The sequence below is a fragment of the Sinohyriopsis cumingii genome, chromosome 3 (genome assembly GCF_028554795.1).
Source record: "Sinohyriopsis cumingii isolate HCF-2022 chromosome 3, ASM2855479v2, whole genome shotgun sequence".
NCBI lineage: Eukaryota > Metazoa > Mollusca > Bivalvia > Unionida > Unionidae > Sinohyriopsis > Sinohyriopsis cumingii.
The window spans coordinates 148317317-148334262 of record NC_142963.1 but is presented as its reverse complement, the minus strand read 5'-3'; the positions used below and the strand labels follow the sequence as shown (position 1 = coordinate 148334262).

Sequence of the window (16946 nt, the reverse complement as noted above, 5' to 3'; positions counted from 1 at the left end):
TAGAACGTCTGGTGGATATTGTTGCCAATGTGCAGTACCGTGACGTCACCTCACCTGTTCCATTCCTATTGTCCCTGTACAGGCATAATATTCCCATGTTAAAGTCCCATTGTCCCCAAGGTGCCGGTCTTGTATTCCCCACGTTAAAGACCCCTTGTCCCCAGACGTACCCACGACTTTGTTGACTGCGATTTACATTGTCCCTATGGTGCCCCCTTTAAATATTATTGCAGTATTTTATTTTTGTCAATCGGTCGAATTTGGTATGTGTTTTGCTTCAATATTGGAGATGGAAACAATAGGTACGCAGAAATGGTCGATAGCATTGTATGAGTCACATTCTAGTTTCGTTCTGAAGGATAAATATAAACATGATTTAATCATATGACCCCAAATACAGTATGACTCAAGAAAATCGCGTGATAAGATCACGCTGTCGGCTTAACGGTGTATATATATTCAAGATTAAACAGTGAGTGGTGCAGTGAACTTTAATGTCAGGAAATCAATGTTGCTGATTGTATCGACACTTTTAACGCACTAACAACTATATTATTTTGAGGAGACGGGAGCTAAGTGGATACACCTAGTCTGTGACCGGTAATTCAGAAACGTTGATTCCAAATTCAGTGTTAGCGATCGACACATTCTAAGACATGGCATCATTGGGAAGACAGTTCATTTTACTTCTATGGAAGAATTTTGTATTACAAAAGAGAAAAGTCTGTGTGTCTGTGTTTGAAATCCTTCTTCCTCTATTCTTCGCTACAGTGCTGGTTTTGATTCGTCAGGCAGGAGAAAGTACTAACATTACAAACAGTACTACTTACCCTGATACTAGTTTTCAGCCTCCAAATGACAATCAGAAAAGATTGGTGTTTGCGCCGGACACTAACCTGACAAGGAAACTGTGTCAGTCTATTATTAATTCCATAAACAGGGAATATACAGGTAAGAATAACATGTTAATATGAACTGTTTAATGTAGGTTTTCGGGAAAACAAAACTTTGAGTAGATGAAGGAATTTTGTGAAAAAATGTCGGAAGCTAGTAAAAAGTAAGAAACAAGTAAAGCAAAGAATGAACTACTTTTTTCCGTCATACCTTGGCCAATCCCCAGTCTTTTATATGCTTTAAGGAATGGCAAATCATTTTCCCACGCTACTGCTCGACATGGCCCTGATCGCGCCCGCTAAATATGCAAGTGAGATCCCGCTGAATGGAATACTGTCCTCTCACTGGTTAAAAGAAAATGACGTCCTGTATTTATTTATAACTTATTTTCAGTTGGCCAAATGAGAAGGTAGATTCCATTCAGCGCGTTGTTCTTGCATATTAAGCGGGCGCGATCAGGGCCATGTCGAACGGTAGCGTGAGAAAATGATTTGGCATTCCTTAAAGGTGTGATATTAAGTCACACTTTTGATAGGGATACATAGTCGAAAGCCTGAGCTAAATATAGGTACCAAATTTGTTAAGCTATGCAATATTAGCGTTTATTCTTGAATAGATCTCGCGAGCAAGGAGAAAAGTGTCCTCCCTTGTAGTTATTGTATAGTACATCTATGACTGGTCAATTGTAAGCAACGATAAGAGCCCCTGTGGCCCCAAGCAAACAAACTGCATTGTCTGAAAGCGCGAGATCCAAGGTGGTTGCCTCATTTGACGGACCTGTACAAACACACACACACACACACACACACACACATATATATATATATACATACATACATGTCTGTATCCGTACCTACCTACCTACCTACCTACATAAATACATACAGACATACATACATACATACATACATATATACATGCATGCATACATACATACATACATACCTGCATCTGTACCTACCTACCTACCTACCTACATACATACATACATACACACACACACTTACCTACCTGGGGGCCCCGAGTGGCCGGGTGGTCTAAAGCGCTCTCCGTTACGGATCACTGCCATCTCACCTCTGTCTGCGTGGGTTCGAGTCTAGGATTCGGCTAATGTGGGTATGTGAGAAAGCTTGCCAGTAGCTTCTCGTGGGTCGGTGGTTCTTTCTGGGGTTTTCCCGGGTTCATCCTCCACCATTAATACTGGCCGCCATGTATAGCCTTTCGTGTGCTGAAAAATAGCGTTAAACCCTACAACAACAACAACAACTTACTTACCTACCTACTTACTTACCTACCTACCTACCTACCTACCTACATACATACATGCATGTACTCACGTAAACAGACACACACACACACACACACACACACACACACATACATACATGCATACATACATACATGCATGCCTGCCTGCCTATACATACATACATACATACCTACATACAGTCACTACACAATAGAAAACTGGAGAACCCATTTTTGACCAATGTTCTCGTCAAAAATACTAAGCTGAGTACCTCCCACAATATCGTATACTGATGGTTACCTAGCCTTGTTGGTATTAAAGGTAATGAAAAATCAAATCGCGCTGCTAAAATGGCTTTATCTCATGAACCATCTGATTTTAAAATACCGTATACTGATTTTAAACCTAGTATCAAAGAGACTTTACGTCAAAAGTGGCAGGCATCATGGAATGATGCAGTGAATAATAAACTTCACGCCATCAAGCCAACCCTAGGAGAATGGACTCCTTCCTACAGAATCTTGCGTAGGGAGGAGGTAGTTATTGCAAGAATCCGAATTGATCAAACTTATATCACCCACTCCCACATACTAAAAGGTGAAGACCCACCAGAGTGCGTTTCTTGCAATGAACCTTTCACTGTTAAGCACTTTATGATAGAGTGTTTTGACCTGCAACCTACTCGTGATCAGTATTACAATGTGCATGACATGAAGGAACATTTTGATACAATAAACATCACTCGTATTATAGAGTTACTGAAAGCAGTGAATATCTACTCTAAGCTCTAACTTTTATGCTATCACCTTGTGCAGTTTTATGCAATATATATACCGTCCCTTTTTAATACGTTTTCATCATTTTTCATTAACATACAACATTTACATCCCCCGTTGATCGGAAAGCTTTATTTTGCACCGTTACCATCTTACTATTTTAATTTCAACTGTTTGTTTTTTTATATCGCTGGTCGATATGAGACTTTTTATAATTTTTAAAAGATTATACATATAACATTTTGTTTTGGCGCTAAATAGCCTAACAGTGCTGATGCGCCGTTAAAAATAAAATCAATCAATCAATCAATCAATCAATCAATCAATCATGCATATATACATGCATGCCTGCCTGCCTGCCTGCCTGCCTGCCTACCCCCCAACATACATACATACATACATACATACATACATGCATGCATGCATGCCTGCCTGCCTGCCAGCCTAGCCCCCCACACATACATACATACATCCATGAATGCCTGCATGCCTGCCTACCTACCTACCTACATATACACATACATACATTCCACCTAAAAAGATGGGCATGCATGGTATGGCTAATGATGATAGGATGGGGTTTGGTAATTCAGAATCAAGACCTGTTGTTATTATTATTATTATTATTATTATTATTATCATCATCATCATCTCATTAATAATAATAATAATAATATTCACTACTTTTGTCAATCAAAAAAAAAAAAAAAAAAAAAAAAAAAAAAACCACCAAAATATTTGAACCATATTCCTGTTTTAAACTGATAATCTGACCCATGGCAAAACAGGACTAGACAATTACAGGTTGTCTTAGGCGTTGGGCAAGTATATTTTTAAAACATTATTTGTATCCTATTTATTCCAGTGAAAGGGTTTAGTACTGAAGATGACCTGTTAGCAGAGTATCAGAGGGATAAAAATGTAACAATCGCAGTGGTTTTCTATGGCGACAACTACGACGGCCCTCAGTTACCTCAAAATATACAATACTCCCTTCGGATAGACAGCTACAACGAGTGGAACACTGCAGAAACTTATGGACTATACCAGGTACCAGGACCCAGACCTGAATCGTATCGTAAGTTTCCTTTACATGTCTGTATTCACATATGTAACACGGGGAGAGAGAGAGAGAGAGAGAGAGAGAGAGACGGGGTTGTTGTTGTTGTTGTTGTTGTGTGTGATTTGGATTTGTAACGTAGCTTTAACAATGTTTCTGTCTTATCGCTACGATGTCTGCAGTGTAGCAGTTTATAGTGATGTCTAGCACTGCGGCATCGTGCCGCATACATGTAGCCACATTATTCCACCCAGTCACATTATCCTGACACCAGGCCGACCAGTCCTAACACAAACCTCTTAATTCTGAGCGCCTAGCGAGGCAGCTGTTCGTATCGTTTTTATGTAAATCTCGTACCTAATGGTAAATTCCTATTACCCCTATAATGTTCTCAACAATATAAGTATGTATACGCGTTTGAGGTCAACCACTTCTAACAATGTAAACATGTAGCACCAGTGTTAAATTCTAGTTATGGGGATAAATGGTAATTCCAGTTTGTAATACAGACGATACAAAGATATGAGATATAAGACTTTGAATGATTTCTACTGCTATTGACAAACAATAAATGAGTGACGTTCGATATATGTATATTTTTGGCGGGGCCCCGACTTCCCGAGTGGTCTGAAGCGCTCACCGTTACGGATCACGGCCATTTCACCTCTGTCTGATGGGTTCGAGTCTCAGATTCGGCCAATGTGGGTATGTGAGAAAGCTTGCCAGTAGTTTCTGGTAGGTCGATGGTTCTTTCTGGGGTTTTCCTCCACCATTTATACTGGCCGCCACGTATATCCTGTCTTGTGCTGAAAATGGCGTTAAACCCAACAACAACAACAACAACGATAACAACAACATTATGTGGCCATTGTTGTGAAGTTTTCGTTGAGGTTCAACTCGAATGTACAATGGTAATTCGCTTGCTTTATAATTATTTGGCATTGTTTATTTCCCTGTATGTACATCATGTAAATCAGGGGTCTCAAACTCAAACCACCCTGAGGGCCGCATGAGGGGATTTTCAATGGCCCAAGGGCCGCACCACCTTTATTATCTCTCATGACACCTTGTGACGCCAATCGTTTTGCGGGCCACAGGATACGGCTTGGCGGGCCGCGTGTTTGAGATCCCTACTCTACAGTCTTATAGCGAAACTTGCTCTTACTGAATCTTCGTTGCACTGACTAACATTGGTAAAGAAACTTCTTTGTTTGCATAATGCTGATTTAAGTTGCATAACTTTATCCTCTCTAATTTTGTCCGCGTAAGCGTCATATTTCTCACGGTGTATTGTTTCGTAGTGCCGACGCACGTTATATTCCTTCGGAACAGCTATCGTTTGTTGACAAACGAGACATTGAATTTTATCGCTGACCTCAGTGACAAAATATAAATCCTCCCATTTGACTTGAAAAACTCTCTTTTCGTCCGCGAGTTTTCTTTTTTTCTAAACAGAAGACATTTATACGGGCTTTTATGTTTATAAAAATCCAGCAAAATCAACTTTATAATTCAACAACAACTCGATCACTTTACTAAAAAACCGGAACCGAAAGTCCGCATTAAGGGCGACAATTAATAGAAAGACTACGGATAAATAAGTAAGTCAGAGTTTCTTCTGGTTAAAATGGCGCTAACGTTAAAGTTCAAAAGGGGGCGAGAGAAAAAGAAATAAATGAATAGTCAATTTTTTGAAAATCCCAAAATGCGTCGCGGGCCGCATGCGTCCCGCTGGCCGCGTGTTTGAGACCCCTGATGTAAATGAATTTGTAACTCCCCATTCAATATCGAATATTTTCTCGATGATCGACTTTCGCGAAACATCGCAATGCCCTTTAGAAAAGGATAACTAATCTTGCATAGATCCTCCTCCTCTGAGATATACTTGTCAACAGGGCTTGTTAAATCTGTGTGAGGGTCCAAAAGACCTCAATTTCCTTAGGACACGGTCTGTACATCTGAGAATGCAAACTTACTGGTACAATTTATACATAATTAAAATTATTTAAAAAATGCATTTCTTTCCCATTAAGAAATGAAAACTCAAATAAACTACAACTGAAATTGTCATACAGGTTGGGTGTTACTAAGCCATGATAAAAGTTCCATATAGCAAATACAAACGGTTGTAATGAATCTGTATTAAGCAGAAACGGAAGTTTAAGCGCTGCGTTTCTTACTTTCTCAGAGGTGACCTGTTAAATCAGTCTTTACTGTACTTGACTCATGTATGACAACTCGCCTTGTTAGCATCTAACTGTGTATTAATTTTTTTTAAAAGAATTTGCAAGTAGTTTGATTTACTTCCCGTGCTTCAAGCATTTAAGGTGTGTGGCTGAAATGGTGGTTAAAATCAGCCGTGTAACTTAAGTGATTGAGGTGATATATCAGACGATTTAACCTGCTTAAACTCCTACCTATATCACCAGTTCATAGTAAGAAAGAACTATGAATTTGTTGCCCTGATAAAATATCTCGTAGCTTTGAGATATACAGACCTGAAAATAATTTATAAATTTGTTGTGTCAAATATGAAACTATATTGTGGCTCACAATGTTTAACTCTTTTGCTAATACCCCTAACCATATCACCGGATGAGTTGCCAACAAACTTTGAATACGGGTTTATAATAATTATTATTTTGTCTTCAATACAACTGAGCCTTTCAGATACCAAATATTGCCACCACGGCCATGATCTTGAAAATCTTGTAATTAGTATTATTCAACGAAAGGTTGTGGTCACATAGGATTTCGCTAAAAGTCTTCTTATAATCCCTAGCTGGTCATAAATATAAATGCGCCGATTTAACAACCAGCCATCTTGACAATGTTGTTATCGCTGCTCCTCCTGAATGGATAGTCATATCGACGTGAGGTTCTCACCAAGAGACATCTCACATAGGCTTCTTGACACTAACTGAAAAATGTTGTCGATCTTAGACAAATATAACTGCCAGATAATCGCAACACCCAGCAGTTAAAACGAAGGAATGTTTGCTTTAAAGTGTGGAATTACAATACATTTATTGATGTTAGAAATAAGCAGAATGATGGTTAAATTTTATTTCATATTATTTGTTAAGACGAAACCCGCAAGATATTTTTAAGACGATTATATTACACCAAACTTTACACCAACCAAACTTATCAACAAAGAATCGTTACTTTCAGATACCTACTGCATAACATTGGTACTTAAGTTAGGAAATATATACGCCTGCATGAACATTCAAAATTTAATAAACAGATGTTTATGTTATCGTGTATTATTTATGAACACTCAACGAAAGATCCATTCAAAATAACAAAATATACGTTTGATAAGAAAGGTTGTTTCATAGATGGTCATTAAGAGCTAACGACCTTGGAGACATTTCTGACGAAGAAAATAAATATGACAAAGCATGTGAAATTTTGATTGTCACATAAGATTGGTTGGAGATAAGGATGAGAAACGGACAGTCATGTGTACGTATTAATTAATGTTACTGAGACAACTATCAGCATTGTGAAATAATCGTCTTAGCTAGATTGCTCTCATCTTATATTACCAAACAAACTAATATAAAGTGCTTTTGCAAAAAATGTTAAAATCGTTTTACTCCATCAGTGTAATTTGATTATCATCATCACATTGAAAACTATCCCGATCAAGAGGTGATGATAATTTCACAATAACGAAAACAAATGCATTTCGTTTACTAATTATTTTATAGATAATAAATTTGAAAAGGATGAAAATTAAGTTGTCATGAAGATTACATTCATATTTTCTAGATATATTTGGGTTCATTGGACAATCATTAAAACCATTAGTAATACATCGCAATGATGACAAATCTAACGACACGACGCGACGTTTTGATGATGTTAAATCCAAGTATTTAAGAATACGAATATATGTTCATGAATGGAAAAGCCGCTTTAATGAAACTAAATTACTACCAATTAAGAATAATAAATCATGAGTGCAAATGAGCGAAGATGTTATGAAACACTTTAATTGAATTTTCCTGGAGATTAACATGACTACTACGTGAGTTTAGGAATGTAAATATGTACAAACGAGATCACGTGCATCAACTTAATACAGGTTAATGATACTAGTTTAATTAAAATCGAATTAAAACTAACTACAGTTCCTGGTTATAGTAACTATTAGATGAATTGAAATCATACCAAATATATTTAGGATAAAACAAATCGCGCGTCGACATTGGGACAAGGAACTCTCAACTTGACACATTTTAATTAATAATACGTTGCTCTTTGTTCATTCTCAGACACTGAATTTCTGAACACCATGTCAATCCAGCATTCATTCTTCCTGCTATCATAAGGAATGGTTATGACCACCACCTTCTGATTTGGATCAGGTTTAATACTAAATGAAAAATTATGGATTTTCCTTATGTTGCCATTCATGTGTGCTATCACTATTTAATTAGCTAAATTGTTAGGATACATGTATCTAATGACAACACTAGCATCCATTACAATGGCAATAAATACATACTCGTAAGTTACCTATTATTAATAAAGAATCAAGTAGCCTAAACAGCATCGGACGAAGAATACAAATCAAACACAAGTAATTCAATTAGAACCAAACCTTGTTCTCTCAATATTTCATTAATGAGGTCCAATGACTTTGCTGTCTTGTTAAGCATCGTAACGTTTTTCTGCAGTTCTTTTCATGGGCTTATTTGCTCCATTAGGATCAAGTAACTTTAATAAATAACTATTTTCTGTGAATGATAGACCGTTAGCATTTTTTGCCGCCGATTGTTACTGTGGATGTGTTCATTATTTTTAATGGCAACACGGTTTAATTTTGCTACCGGTTTAGTTGTACATGTGTTACTTTAGGAAGGGTCTTTACATTTTCTGAGATGGAGGGGTTGAGGCCTGGGATTTTGTAATGGAAAATATCTGTTCTTCAAATAGATTGAACAAAATGTTATTTTTGATTTACAGAAAATGAATTTATTATATTCATTATATTAGTCAAGAACAAAAAAAAAATCATTATCTCGATATCAAGGAGAAAAAAATTATCCAAGGTCTATTGAAAAAATCCATCATGCTCTCTATTAAATTGTCTGTTATTGCATGAATAGGTTGATCTATAATAGGAAACTTTTGGGGGTCAGTTGTTTTGTTTCCTTCATTTTTTGTAACTTCGAGTGGGTTTCGGACTAATTATTTTAAATACAGAGTGTATTATATCATGATGTCTATCCATTGGTCTCTTAACCATTTTGACTTCCACACAAGAACGTTTGCTGTCATTGTTTACATTTATCAAACTATCTGAATGGCTTGGCCTTGGTGTGAGGAAAACGTATTTTGAGTGTGAGTTCAAAAGCGCAAAAACCAAAGTCAGTGGGACTGGAAGAAGGAAAATGGTTTCGGCACAGTAACTCATGTGTCCTACCATCTATAGTTACCAAGATTGCCAAAGACTTAGACTTGGAGTACGAACAAGCCATATTGATCATGGGTTTAATAGGTCAAGGAGCAAGGTTTATGTGACTGAAAAATAATAAAATGAAAATATTGAAGCACAATAACCTGAGTTCTGAGACGATAAAAGTTGTGAAGTCAATGGGTCATAGATCAAGGTCATTGTGACGTGACTTGAAGAATATAAAATGGTTTCCGCACATTAACATTAGCTGTACAGGATGCACATGGTTAAGGAAAAAGGCTCTTGAAATGGGAGTCATACGTAAGGGTCACCGATGGAGAGAAGAAACACGATCCCTAAATATTAACATTAATTCTGTATCACAAAGCTGGCACATGTGGAAGGAAGAATCCAGGCAAAAGGGGAAGGAAGAAGCCTGGCACAAGGGGAAGGAAGAAGCCTGGCACAAGTGGAAGACAATCTGATTTCGGTTCGAAAGACAATTAGTCTTGGTCAGTCCAATTAAAGGAAAAAAAATCTTTTGCGCAAAAACATCAGCTTTCTACATATGGGGGCATTACATAGTGATCTGTCGTAATTTGAGCCATTCATGGTACTCTTGTTAATATTTCAGAACATTAATGGACGTAACTGCACATAGTGTGTCATGAATATTCAAATCTTCAAATGTACATGCAGGTGATATCTTTACATGTGCTATGCTTCATGCATTTGTGATGTAGCAATGGATCTAAATATAATATGAAGTTTACCGAATTGTCTAACTATGAAGGTAGCAATTTATTAGTTAATTGAAACGTTTACTGTTTTATTTTATCTTTCTACTGTGAAATGTGTCAGGTATTATAATCTTAAAAATAAAGATTATGATTTCAGCACAAATAAAAGACAACACCGCATGGAGAGTAAGTTAGATATATTCGTATCACGTTTAAGAACAGGCACACGATTAAGTGCATGAATCTAAGATGACTCTTCGACATAATTGGAGACCACTCCGATGACCTAGTGGTTTGAGGGTCCTTCTCGGATGCGGGTGGTCGCGGATATGACCCTCGACCGAGTCATACCAAAGCTGTATAAGAATGGTACTAGCAGCTGCCTCGCTTGATGCTCAGCATTATGAGGCTAGTGCTTGGACTGGTCGGTATGGTGCCAGGATAATGTGTCTGGGTGGGACATTGTAAATAAAAACATATTTCAATATTTCATTCCAGAATACACGTATAATGGGTTCCTGTTTATCCAGTACATCCTTGACAAGACCATCATAGAGCAGTTCAATCGTTCGGTCAACCTTAGCAAAGACTTTGACATGAAGTTGAAGAGAATGCCCTACCCACCATATACTAAAGATCCACTTGTGGTGGTACTGCAGTACAATCTGCCCCTGTTCATTGTCCTTAGCTTCTTGCTGAATGTACTTCAAATATCCAAAAGCATTGCCTATGAAAAAGAAAAAATGCTGAAGGTATGAGTATATTGATACGATTGTGTATCTTATGGTGTCAGGACGTTATCGTTGGCTCTTCTGTCACTGAGATGTCCTTTTTCCAGTAAAACAGACATTTTGCAATGTTTTAACTATCCTTATCCAATGCAGACGTTTTATCCCCATTATGAAACATTTAGACCATTTTATGAAAATATTACGAAAAATTTACTCTTGGTATCGTTAAATCTGATTAAACATCGTTATATCGCAAGGCTGCTGAAGTTTTAGACAGTAAATAATCGATTTCATGCTGCAAAATTTAAAATTCCACCACTCTCATATACATATTAAATTGCTACTTTCCTGTCTGCAGTCTGTGGTGCACACGATTATGCACATTTGACACAATGGACATATGTCACACTGTCATGCTGTTGAGCTCTCTGCTCAGGATAAACTTTATATACAAATGATTTAGTGTGAAGTTTTGGGTTTTATCGCATCAGCATCGTATCATCAAACATCCAATAAAATCAAGATATATTTCTGATTAATGAATTAATCCATCATCGAATAGATTATAAGTCATGGTTATGGTATTTGGAGACATTGGAACACATTAGTTATTCACTGCGGGTAAACGTAGAACTTTTGTGTTTTAGTTAACTGAACAGCAAATAGTTAGCAAAGTTATTCTAATTAGAAATCATATCTTAATTTTGATGAAAAACATGGTAAGTTATATTAACTAGAAATCGTATCTTACCCTTCATTAAGAACATTGTATCGGCAAGATGCAATGTCTTTATGCTGATGAGATCGTAGATTACTTCTATGTTCAGATGGTAAGCAATGATTAAGAGATGTTGCAGATCATGCTTGCTCCTTTTCATAGTTTTGGTTTCTGCCACATGACTACCTTGTTCAAATTCAGAGTTTGAATAAGTTTAGTTTTTATGAGACCGTGAATGAGTTTGATTTATAAATATCCACAATATCATTTACTTTGTACATGATTTACTGTCCGAACTTGGCATCCCCTACATATATTTAGTATGGCTCATTCAGCTCATGGGTCAAATTTATCACGCTGCTTTATGTTGATAAGACTTTGAACAAATTTGATTTCATCCTTTCAAAGGCACTGTTTTCATCTGTTATGGCCAGTAATGGTCTATCGGCCTGATATTTGTTTCCAAAACGTAACATTATTAAGAAATCTTTGCTTTCAGCCATATTTGGCATTCAGCTTAATACTGATATGAGATCTAGACTGAACTTTACCTATTGTATTCCCCAAGAAGTATCTGCCTTGATTGCATGGTCTCCATATTCGGATTCAAAAAACATATCACCTCGATCATTTAGGATTTCGGGCAGATCTACTATACATTTTTAAAGTCTTGGAATCTTGCATAAGTTGATTTTAAGTGCTTAAACATTGACATTTGTTTTAAAAATTAACCGTTATGGTTGCCCATATCCTGATTTCTTTCCATATCGTTCTCTTGTTAAAGACCATACAGAGCGAACTAAAGAAGCTAGAGCAATTGACGATACTGCTAGTACTAATGGTTTTAGTTAGGAATTATCGAAACCTATTATGAATTGTATTTGTGATCCATCACAGTTACACAAGTCGTAAATTATTGAGGTACTATCGTTATATTCAGATTGGAGGTAGATAATTGAGAAAAGTTAGATTGCAGTTACTAATGAAACTATTTACTCAAGTTGGATACAGGGTCGAGCATGTAGATTATGAACATTTCAACACGCACATCGAGACTGTCACATATACAAGCTTAAAATGCCAAACCATAATCTATCATTTTGATCCGAATACTGCTACGGTATGTTGTTTAAGCAAATCACATTAAGCATTATTCTCTTAAAATATAAAATGAATATATGCCTGGTACAGCTGGACGAGTATTATTCATGTAAATGTACTAACATATGGCTCTTATTCAATGAAGAAAGGCATATGTTATCCACAATTATTTAAAACTCTGTACTGGTAATGTTTGCTTAGAAACTATTTAATATCAGGCAAGGGGGCCCCGAGTGGCCGAGTGGTCTAAAGCGCTCTCCGTTACGGATCACTGCCATCTCACCTCTGTCTGCGTGGGTTCGAGTCTCGGATTCGGCTAATGTGGGTATGTGAGAAAGCTTGCCAGTAGCTTCTCGTGGGTCGGTGGTTCTTTCCGGTGTTTTAACGGGTTCTTCCTCCACCATTAATACTGGCTGCCATGTATAGCCTATCGTGTGCTGAAAAATGGCGTTAAACCCTACAACAACAACAACAATATCAGGCAAGTATTGTATCTTTTCATTTCTTTTTTCTCATCATTACGAATTTGCTTTTATTGACGTTAGATAGATGATTTATGCATGTAATACGTATTGGTACAATAGTTCCAGACAAATAATTGATATCCGCTGTGAGATGAGCAAAACAAAGAGAGAGAGAGAGAGAGAGAGAGAGAGAGAGTATTCAGAACATATCAGTCAATCAGGCATCAGGTGACATTATGTAATACACTTTCATTGTACACGACAACATATATCATGCTATGAAAGGTGCATTTGAATTATAACGAATTTGTTTTAGTTACTAGTGGAATACTAGATCCCACTGTTACCATATCAACATAGATATAGTTTTCCAAATTATATTGCTTTTTAAGAAACATTTCTCTAACTCTTTTCGTGTACTAACACAGGAATCTATGAAGATGATGGGTCTAAGCAATGCTGTCTACTGGCTGTCATGGTTTGTCAAGTGTCTCATCTACCTGGCTGTTGCCATGCTTTTCTACACGCTGCTATTCTCCATCAAGTTTACAGAGAAAGGAAAAGTTCTTTCTTTGACAGATCCCACATTGTTCTACGTGTTTCTCTTCTGCTACAGCCTGTCTGTCATTGCTTTCAGTTTTATGGTGAGCACCTTTTTCAAGAAAGGTGAGTCATATTTGATGTTGCATATAGGCTGACAATTTTAATATGTTAGTATGACCTTGCGAACACATTTCGGAAAGGATGTAGCATTCTCCCATTCATGTATTTGTGCTCTTTCAATATGTCCATAGTAGTAGAAGTTAAAACCTAAAAACTAAATTTCAGAGTTGTTATTTTTAAAAAGTAATGTCACAATGTTGCTTCAAAATATTGACGTTACAGTGTTATGCTATTGAATGAAGTCCCAGTATTACTTTTACATTTGGAATGTCATAGTGATATATTTAAAAGATAATAAATGAGAAAATATATTTTTCCAACATATTTTATACACAATGTAACACATTACTTACAGATATAAATCCATTAGAAACCTTGTATATGTATTGGGCCAAAGTATCATGTTGTGAAAGTAACGTTTTTGTTTTACTTTGTTTAATTTTGGATTATCAGACATTATTGGTTACACGATAGATTACTGCCAATATCTCAATAAATTCCACTTGACTTATAGCATCCAACATCATTGGAAAAAACGTTAAATATCATTAAACTCATTAACAACACTACAATATATATCAAAATATAAGCACTGAATATAGATGCACGAGAATATCAATAAAATGATTTGTTATCTAAATTTTCATAGGTCTAAACATGTTCCCTGCTAAGTGTTTGCAATGCTTTCGCCAAACACAACGCATTAAGTTAGAAACAATAGGCATTGTTTGTGAAACAGATAGCGTTTGATACCATAACGATGAAGAAAAGCCTATCCTAATTTCAAATGCAGTACCTTTCGAAAGTGAAGCTATTGATTTATATAAGATAAACACAAATGAAAATTTTAATGCATACTGTTATGAAAGGCAGAGATACAGTAGATTCATGAGTGGCCTTAATATGAGCATTTAGGCATCTTAGTATTATCCTCGATTTATGTCACGGAAAAATGTTTGCGCTACTTTGATTTTTCACAAATAATTCAAGTTTATGAAACATAATGTGCACTTTATATGATGACAAATCATTTATTTTCTTGTTACAGCTAACACAGCTGCCTTCTCTGCTGCTATTTTGTTCTTATTTACGTACTGTGTGTTCTACATTCTTGATGGATACTACAGTACAATGACCAAAAGTCAGAAATTAGCTGCTTGTCTGTTTTCCAATATTGCCATGACATTTGGGATCAAAGCCATCGGCATCCATGAAGGAACAGGTACATCTTGCAGTGTTCTATTTCACATCTTGGTAAATAGATTTGGATAAAAGGTAAGGCATAACGTTAACAAGTTTATCGGATACTATTTCATACCTTGTTGCATGCAACATAAATTATGATTTTTTTCCTCATTACCGTTGTACGGAAATTGCATGGAATGAATTCTTACATAAATGGATGTGTATAACTACCGGATGAGATGTATGAAGGATGAGCCTTCCATGTGTCGACATTAGAGGTCATGAATTGACAGAAAGTATGTCTCATCAAAGTTCCCGTCTTTCATGTATTTTGATGTATCCATGCTGCACCATCTCCAAACTGAATCTGTATATTAGTCTCGTGCATAATGACATCTTGTGAACAGTGACAGAAAGTATGAACTGATATTATATCCAGTCATGTTACATAGAAAGTGGACAATCTATGAAGGAAATAAATCAAAGCACTTGTCATTGGATCTTGTTCATCTAAATGCATAAGTATTTTATATATTCAATGTGTCTGCTCCACAGTAACTGCTGTATATTCGCAAGTGCATATCAGTCAAATTACTGTTTAGAATCTGAGTAACGCGATATAGTAGTCTGTAACACTTTGTAGCATTTTACCCTCATAGGTAACAAATAAACTGTTTCATGCTAAATATGTTGCTAAAGTGGTCTCAGCGTTACATCTGGTTGTTATGTAACATGTTTTTATACATCTAAGGTGCTCAGAAACTGAGCAAAACAAGGAAACCAAATGCACTGAATTAGTATTTCTGCTTCAGAAACTTTAATATTAACTGGAAATTGAATTCCAAAGTGTCCCTGTATCATTAATTTTGTGTTGTGACGTCATAGTCTGCAAAATAATTTGATAAGTGGTGAAATATTTAAATTAACTTGGACGAGTTAGCTTTTTCGATGTTATATGTCTATTGCAATGAGTTTTAGTCTATGGTTTACTAAAATATTTGCCCTTAGTGTGAATTTTATTTATGCTTGAAATCCTTGGACGGACTACATGCAGATCAGGTAAATTTTGTATGGCCTCTTAAAACATATGAAATATTAATATTATGTTAGATTATCTGGGCTTGATTTTCACTTATTGCATCTCAAAATGTAAGCGAGTCTTTGTTTGACTTGGCAGTGTTTCACTGCATACTGAATATAGGTCAAGTATAAACTAAAAAGTGATTGCAGTCTGTTTGTTAAACTTGATCTTATAAGATAGAATGCGATAGTCATCTGTTTCTTCAACTTGGCCTCATAAGACAGGACGTGGTTGCAATCAATTTCTTTAGCTAGACCTGATAAGATAGGACAATATTGTGATCTGAACACATTTCTTTTCTATTTTGCATCAGACACAAAGGAATTTCAAACATTTTGCAGTCCTTACAGTTTTTCAATCTAAACCCAAAAATGACAACGTAAACTCGAGTGTGACGAGACGCATGCATTTTCATGGAATGGATCAGTTAAAAAAAATAGCATTGCCATTCTCATCTTTAAAACCAATCTTGAAAAGCACTGTCTCATCCTCATTAATCACACATGTATCTACTTGACTGCTTTTAGGTTTATTGGTGAGTAAACATCAAAATCATTTTGGGAAACTGAAATTGAATTAGTATTTAATATTTTCTTTTACATCATATAAATATTAATAACTTTGCTTTTCACCTTCAATTTTCTTTTAAGTTTTATGTTTTGAAGTATTTGTTCAATTATTGAAATTGTAAATTTTGGAGACACGGTTATTTAGGTAAAACTACTAAATATCTTACAGTATGATGTATATTCATAATTTGTTCTCACGTTCAACGTACAAGGAACCAGGCCTTCAACGTTTATGGTACATACATTTATGCTGGGTTTTTGAATACTGACTTGATGCTGAGAACTGGGTTTTTAAGTATTCT

General features: G+C 36.1%; 1 protein-coding gene across 1 annotated transcript in view; it reads left to right on the top strand.

Annotated features, from left to right (window-relative positions):
• The first annotated feature begins 461 nt into the window (after positions 1 to 461).
• The window catches only part of LOC149804113 (phospholipid-transporting ATPase ABCA3-like), a 64839-nt gene continuing 48354 nt past the window's right edge, over positions 462 to 16946 (top strand). The window contains exons 1-5 of the mRNA XM_089954077.1: positions 462 to 951; positions 3785 to 3997; positions 10631 to 10884; positions 13575 to 13812; positions 14858 to 15031. Coding sequence (XP_089810203.1) covers positions 657 to 951; positions 3785 to 3997; positions 10631 to 10884; positions 13575 to 13812; positions 14858 to 15031 — 1174 coding nt within the window. The 5' untranslated portion in view covers positions 462 to 656. The remainder of the gene's footprint in view (positions 952 to 3784; positions 3998 to 10630; positions 10885 to 13574; positions 13813 to 14857; positions 15032 to 16946) is intronic.